The sequence below is a fragment of the Tachysurus fulvidraco genome, chromosome 9 (genome assembly GCF_022655615.1).
Source record: "Tachysurus fulvidraco isolate hzauxx_2018 chromosome 9, HZAU_PFXX_2.0, whole genome shotgun sequence".
Lineage (NCBI taxonomy): Eukaryota > Metazoa > Chordata > Actinopteri > Siluriformes > Bagridae > Tachysurus > Tachysurus fulvidraco.
In genome coordinates, this window is record NC_062526.1 from 4,522,551 (window position 1) to 4,530,050 (window position 7,500).

The following is a 7,500-nucleotide window of genomic DNA, read 5'->3' on the forward strand; positions in this document are numbered from 1 at the left end:
GGCTACGTACTCGGTGAGGAACCCGGTGTGATCGTGGTCCGGGTCGGCTACACGCGCGAGCCCAAAATCGCAGATCTGGAAACACATGGTGAATAACAATAGGTTATAAAAACATTCTTGGATGGTAAAAATAATTATTGATTATCAATGACACAAAACAGCATTAATGAATAAGCTTATTAAAAGGTGCATGCCTTGAGATCACAGGTGGTGTTGAGCAGCAGGTTGGAGGGCTTCAGGTCTCTGTGGAGTACATTGGCTGAGTGAATGTACTTCAGGCCACGCAGGATCTGATACAGGAAGTAGCAGATGTGATCATTGCTGAGGTGCTGTGTCTTCAGCAGCTTGTACAGATCGGTCTCCATCAGGTCCTGCACGATGTAGCTGGAGATTGCTCAAGTCAAGGATGTGGTGTTTAGAGAAACGTCTAGGCTGAATTATTCCCCTCCCCCAGGCCTGTGGCTGAGTGTTTGGATAAACCTGAACGTTATTTAGATCAGAAAAATGATCCGTTTCCACTGCCGGGGGTTGGATAGTGTTTATGGTTTAAAGAACATCTTGTGGTGCTTGTGCTTTCCTGTAGGCAAGCAATGTGTGTCCAATGTGAGCAAAGGGACCTCTCAGGTTAAGCCTAGTGTGGTTTTATAGCATTGTCATCAGAACAGGAAGAAAGAAAGGTTATTAATGAGTCCACCTTTGTGGTGCGTGTGCTTGCATAGAGCATTGCATAAACACTGTATCTGGTACAAATCCCGTGGTAAAGGTTCACAAGCAAAAAAACCAAAAACAAAGCAAAAGTGCAAAGCTGCAGGAAGTCAGGTCTTGTGTACATCACTGATGTTAAAATGCTAATTGAAGCACTGGTCACATACAGATTATATTCCTAAAAAAAAAATGTTGAAATGGTGTCTTAATGGTTTGGTTTCTGAGCCAAGAATGAGAAAATCCCACTGTTGGGTTCTTGACCCTAAACTGCTCAGGTCTTTGCTCAGAATGCACTGTAAAAAGCAATTCTTTCCACTTGTGTAAAAATAATAACAAGCTATCAAGTATGAGCAGATTTAAAGTTATAGTAATAGACCAGTAGACAATTACATTCAACAAGCAGACAAAGAAAGCACATCCTTCTTCCTAGTGATTACGCAATCACGGCCATTATCGACTCCTCACCAACGCAAACCGAAAGGTTTCTTTTCTCGTTCATAACGGCATCGATCGGGATGTAACCTCGAGTTAAAAAAGTACACAACCCACAAACATAGACTTCTGTAAATGTTCTTTTCAGGACAGAAAATGACAACCATTTAAAAATAAATAAATAAATAAATAAAATCTCTCACAAAGCACATTTCAAGGCAGAGCTTCCAACAAGCCGTGCCATTTCAGCTGCCATCCCACACACTGCGAATGTGTGCATGCAGCCAAAAACCCCTCCGCTGAAGAGGGGGAGGATCTCTTAGTGCTGTTTGAAGCCGTTTCTTCCTGAGCACGATGCACGAGGGGGACTGAGTGTACAGAACAGAAGAGGAGCATCCTTTTCTACAGGAACACTTGTGCTGCCAGTGAGCCACTGAACACCTACTGACTATTGATTTCTGCGCCAAAATTAACTCTTTACTACAGGGCCCGCTGCCTACTCATCTACTATGTTGCGTAAAGGAGAAAAAGAAAAAAAAATAGAGCTTCGGTGCCAAAAATTATGACACGGCAGCTGAACCTTAGGCTTTCAGACTTTAAATGAAACCGTTGGGACCGTCTGAGCGGACGGCGTGTTATTGACGGATCGAAATCTGATTAGGGAGTCAGAGAGTCCGAGCCGGGCTTCTCACAGAAGGTCAGCCTATATGATCTGTCTATGGGATTAAGTCAACCTTCAGATGCTCTTTTTGAGAGGAACAAAATGGGAAAGGTTGTGGCTCAGTTACAAGTTTTGATACCAAGAGTAGTATGATGCAGTCTGGTGTGTGTGTGTGTGTGTGTGTGTGTTCATTCTACTGAAAAGTTTCATTATGAATTTCACGTCTTACCAAACAGGTCAAACGGCATGGAAAGGATACACGTCTTTCATATGCTCGATGGAGGGCGCGCGGATGATGTCGTTGATGCCGATGATGTTCTCGTGTTTGAAGCGCAGCAGGATCTTTATCTCACGGAGAGTGCGCTGGCAGTACGTCTGGTGCTCGAATGGGCTGATCTTCTTTATGGCCACGCGCACTTTATTATCCCGATCGTAAGCAGAGCTACAAAACAAATAAATAAAATAAATACAATTTTATAAGCAATGGCCAATATTCCGCAATCGAGAGTTGCATGAATAATAGTGCAGACAGATGTTTCACTATTTATTTACAAAAGATTACAATATTATGCACATATTTAAAGACAAAAAAAAAAGAAATCCATGCATCTGTGACAAACTCCATTATTTCATATTCGGTTTTGTTTATTTACACATACACAGTGTCACGGTGAGATCAGCCAATCGTTCGGTAGCAGTCTGAAGCATAAAATAGCAAGGCTACATGGCAAGAGGTTCATTTTTTCCATGACAAACAAAATAGAGAGCAAAACGTGATGCAAGAGACATCAGTGACCGTGCCATGGTTATAGAGCCGGACGTTCCTAATAAAGTGGTCGTTCAGTACTAAATATAGAAGGTAAAATATTTTAGTTCAAAAAATTTTTTTGAATGCAACTGGTTCAAAGATGGACCAAGATTTCAAGCTCAAGAACGAGGACAAGAAGAAGGAGGATAAGGGTAAGAAGGGGGGAAAGGATAAGGTGGAGAAGGGGAAGGAAAAAGACAAGAAGGAGGAGTTGAAGAGAAAGGAGGAGGAGGAGGAGAAGAAGAAGAAGAGGATGAAGGAGGAGATGAAGAGGAAAAAGGAGCAGAGGAAGGAGATGGAGAAGAAAAAGTAGAGGAGCTGGAGAAGGGGAAGGAAAAGGACAAGAAGGATGAGAAGGAGAGAAGGAGGAGTAGGGGTAGAATGAGAAGCAGAAGAAAAAGAAGGAGAAGTAGTAGAGGAAGAAGAGAAATTATATGATCCACTGAATAAAAGGACTGCAAACAGGTTGTCAGTAAATCAGAGGAAAATGCTGCCTTGTATACGAAGCCCACAAAGGATCAGGTAAAGCTCATGGTCTGTTCCATACAACAGACTTCAGCGCAGTGTAAAGGCTTGGAAGCGTGTTGCCATAGTGACACTTTGAAAGTGACGGTACGCTAGAACAGAGGCACGCACACACACATGCGCGCGCACACACACACACACATTATAGCTGACCTTCAGATCCATCTCCTCTTTCAGCGCTCACTGCGTTCCTCTCACTCTGGGTAACCGAGCTCTCTTTCTACTCCAAATCTGAACTGAGTAACAAAGTCCATTTTGCTGTCTCCGATTCTCCAATCTACCGCTCATTTACTCCTACTAACCTAGTGCATATTTATCATTTTAAATCTAAATGACAGACACAAATCACTAATATGAAGTTGGGAGAAACAGTAGTCAGTACTCCGTGTTTGCATGGGCACTTACATTAACACCGCAGCCTGAACTACTGGGAATGAATCCTGGTCCCTATCCAAGCACGTGTGTCTCTGAAACTATAGAAAGATGTACAGGTTGCCTTCATTATTTATAAATTGTATATATTTATTATATATAAAACCGATCGTTCAAACCCCTTCAGGAGGTGGTCTGGGACGCATATCAGATGAAACTGGACAGGTGTAAATGCATGTGGTTGTTCAAGCCACATACCTCAGCTCTATACTCCTCCCAAACGGAAGTACGTCACTCGCAGGTGACTCACGAGTCGTGCATCGCGCCAGAAACAAATATGTTTTCCCACCAGCGCTGGCTCCGATCTTTCACCCAGGTGTCTCGTTGGGTCTTAAAACGCACTGCTGCCGTCAGCAAAAATGCAGCAAACAGTAAATGCTGTTTTTTGTAGCAACCGCATACACCAAAGTGTGTTCCATTTCAATTACCCCGGAAATGAGGTAAAATATATTTGCATTTTGGGCGGGAGTAGAAAGATCGGATCGATATCCGATTCGCCGAGACGCATTTATGTGGCCTGATGTAAATGGAACAGTTTTAACAAATCAGATAGCTATCGGATCAGAGAAAACACATGAAGTGACCAGGTGTAAAAAGGCCCTAAGACGTGTTGGGTTCTATAAGCCAAAGATCTCGGCTAATTTTTTGTTTTAACAAACAAAGCTCAGGGATTCGTGTGCTTCAAGAGCCGATATTTCATTCCCAGTAAACAGAAGAAATGTGTGCTGTTATGTGTTCGACAATGTTCCTAACTCGACAGACTAACCCCGTTCGGATCCATGCTAAAAAAAGAAACGCTTATTGCGTCTTTAAACCTGGCTGTAATTGTGAGCTGCCAGAAGGGTGATGTAGTGTGTTACTGCAGGGAGTGGACAGCATGGGGACGGGCTAGCAATTAGCTTAGTGTTTATATATGCTACTGTAGTCACCACCCGTGTGTCCATGCACACAAACACACAGGAATGAAGAGTGAAGGAAGAGCAAGTGAGAGAGATGCTGTAGAAGCAAAAACAGAGAGAGAGAGAGTGTGTGAGAGGGGAACAAGAAAAACGAGTCAGCCAGATTGAAGAGAGCAAGATAAAAAAGGAAGAGAAAGAGAGATATGGTTTCCACGGAGACGGACAGGCAAGACTTTGCAGAGAGGAGTTATGCAACAGAATGTTGCCATGGAGACACAAAAAAGGAGGGCGGCAACAGAGTGTTTTCAAACCAAGCTCACTTTGGTCTTTGCTGCTTTGGTCTGAGAAACAACGGAAGGCTATGAAATGGGAAATGAGCGTTAAATGCTGACAATAATAATAACAACAACAACAACAGCAGCAGCAGCTTCTATAAATAAAGAAGCTGAAATATAAGAAATGAGCTGCGTGTGTTTGGGAAACATGAGGGTTTATAGGGAAAAGACTGCAATTTTTTACAGACTGTAAACAACCAGATGATCTATGGGCTCTGTGTGTGTGTGTGTGGTGGTAAAAGAGGAGTCCAGTCTTCAACGCCACCTCATTACCCCATGCATTCACACCATCAATTAGCAATTCGTGCATGCACCATGCTCACAAGTTAGCAAGTTTGGGCAAGTGTTCAGTTTGTGCATGCTTCATCTCCATCTACACAGATCTACACAGCAAACTGCAACAGCATAGAGGCGTCATAGTTAGCACTTCAGGATTAAAATGAGCTGTCCCGTCCTCACGTTTACCTGCCTGCCATCACATCGACGGCACCTTGGAGACGACAGGCTTATTAAGCAGCCGGTGACCTTTAACGGCGAGAGGTGTAAACATCCAGCTACGGCTGAAGCTTGTAATTACATCATCAGGGTCCAGACCAGGCTGTCTGCTTATTTCTGTTTCTTTCACAGCTTTCAGTAAAACCTTACACACCATGACCACAAATGAACTGTAACGAAGTGGCGTTACATGCGTTTTAGAGGTTCGGGGAAATCAGGCAGATGTCTTTAGCAATACATGTGAAAGAGAGATGTAAGCAAAGATACTAGTACTTTTTGTGCCACTTTTCTGTAGAATCCTGAAACTCCACTATCCAGCTTAGCTTTCGTAAGCCGATGTGATTATTGGAATCTCCTTAAACCTGAAATGGTGGAAATCCTCCTTTTTCTGTGAGCAGGGTTCAATCCCAGAAGTACTAGCTAATGTTAAAAAGATAATCATGAAACATAAGCAGCGGTTTAAACTTTTTTTTTTTTTCTTCAACATTTATATTTCTGAATATCAGACACCTGCTAAATAAACTGCTTTAATGCACCTGCTGCTCTTTGGCTGTGAAATGGCATCTCTGTGTAACAAACCTAGAGAACAAACCTGGCGCTTGCTGAAAGAAATGGTTTGAAGAGGACAGACACATGCATACAACAGAATAATACAGCTTTCTCTCACTTTGCTCGCTCGCTCTCTTCATCCTGACACACTACGTCCAGCCAGATTGAATGGCGGCATGCTAACGTCATTGGCAGGAATGTTACCATGGCGACTGGCACCATAGCAGTGCCTGGCATGGAGTCGGAGTCTTGGCAATAGCCACTGAGCAAGCCCCCTACAAGCACTGTGTGTGTGTGCACACGCGTGTGAGAGAGAGTGTGTAGAGGTTGTATATTTGTGAGTGCAGCAAACATGTCTAGGTCAGAAACATAAAGGGTGTGTCGTAGTGAGTGTTCTGCATGTCACTGTGCGCGCGCGTGTGTGTGTGTGTGTGTGTGTGTGTGTGTGTGTGTGTGTGTGTGTGTGTACACAACGAAAAATAAGCTTCAGAAGTGAGAAGGCAAAGGTCGAGAGCACGATTCAGGAATGAAAGTGTGTGAAAGTGTGTGTGTGTAAGGCACTACAATAAAAAAATGTATTAGTAATCATCATCCTCAGTAAATACCCGTCTGTTGCAGCGATCAAAACTGCTCGAAGCTAGGCTCAATTCTTCAAACAAACCTCTGAACAAATTTAACACTCTCAGTGCTTTACGACGGACACAATGCAGCTACACAGAGCTCATTTTACTACAGGGTCCTGATAAGCATCTCGATCACTAACGCAGCCATAAACAGAGCCAGATAATAAGAAACAGCAGAAGCGAAAACGCGAGGTTTGACCAGGGTGAAACGTTTAGTAGAATAAAGCTGAAACAATTCTGTATTCACACTGGAACCGGTTGGAATTCTCTCGGCACATTTGAATTTTCCCTTCATATGATACTTGTTTACTCAGGTGCTTTTATTTTAAACATAAATGACCGACACACACTCATTACTGCTAAAGCTTCTTGTATAATGCCTCTATGCAATCACACTTTACCCTCAACCATCCTAATTACATTTTATATGAAGGTTAATAATGATGCAAATATGTAAACCTGCAACGTAACTTTTTTTTTTTTGCTTACCCTTACATTGTTTTTATTTCCAAAAAAAATAGTCCCTCGCTTTTTTGGATCGCAGAAATGAACGCAAAAACAACAAAAGTTCAGAGGAGCTTGCGATTTTTCCGAACGCACCGTGTGATGTCATCCCGACTCGCATTCAGCCGAAACCGTGTGCATCGAACATGAGCCATCATAGAAAGTCATTATGAATGCGTCACTGCTAGGAGTTTAAGAGAAGACAGTTCTTCGGAAAAAAAGCACAAGTTAGGAAATCAGCTGCAGCAAAATTAAACATTTTTGGCTAAAAAGTGGACACACATTTAAAAAACAAAACAAAAAAAACCCAACACAACCTAGAGGGACTTATAAAGCGACAATTTTCTACCATAAGAGAATGTAAAAATGAATAAATCAAACATTATACAAAATAAGCTGTAAATAAATAAATAAATAAATAAATAAATAAATAAATAAATAAAGACTGTGATTGTGCCCTAATTCATCACGATATTACAATGACATGGGCATATCACCCAATCCACATGGCTACCAAAACATTCCATAAATG

General features: G+C 42.2%; 1 protein-coding gene across 2 annotated transcripts in view; it reads right to left on the bottom strand.

The window, feature by feature from the left end:
* The window catches only part of mapk1 (mitogen-activated protein kinase 1), a 21,479-nt gene that overhangs the window by 7,051 nt on the left and 6,928 nt on the right, over nucleotides 1-7,500 (bottom strand). Inside the window, exons 1-4 of one of the 2 annotated variants that reach the window (XM_027162842.2) lie at nucleotides 5,960-6,093; nucleotides 2,058-2,240; nucleotides 195-384; nucleotides 1-75 (exon numbers count right to left, since the gene is read on the bottom strand). The exon at nucleotides 1-75 is cut by the window's left edge and continues 42 nt beyond it. In XM_027162842.2, the coding sequence (XP_027018643.1) occupies nucleotides 1-75; nucleotides 195-384; nucleotides 2,058-2,240; nucleotides 5,960-6,078 (567 nt within the window). In that variant the 5' untranslated portion in view covers nucleotides 6,079-6,093. Of the gene's footprint in view, nucleotides 76-194; nucleotides 385-2,057; nucleotides 2,241-5,959; nucleotides 6,094-7,500 lie in introns of those variants that run through there. The other variant, XM_027162841.2, reaches the window with a different exon arrangement.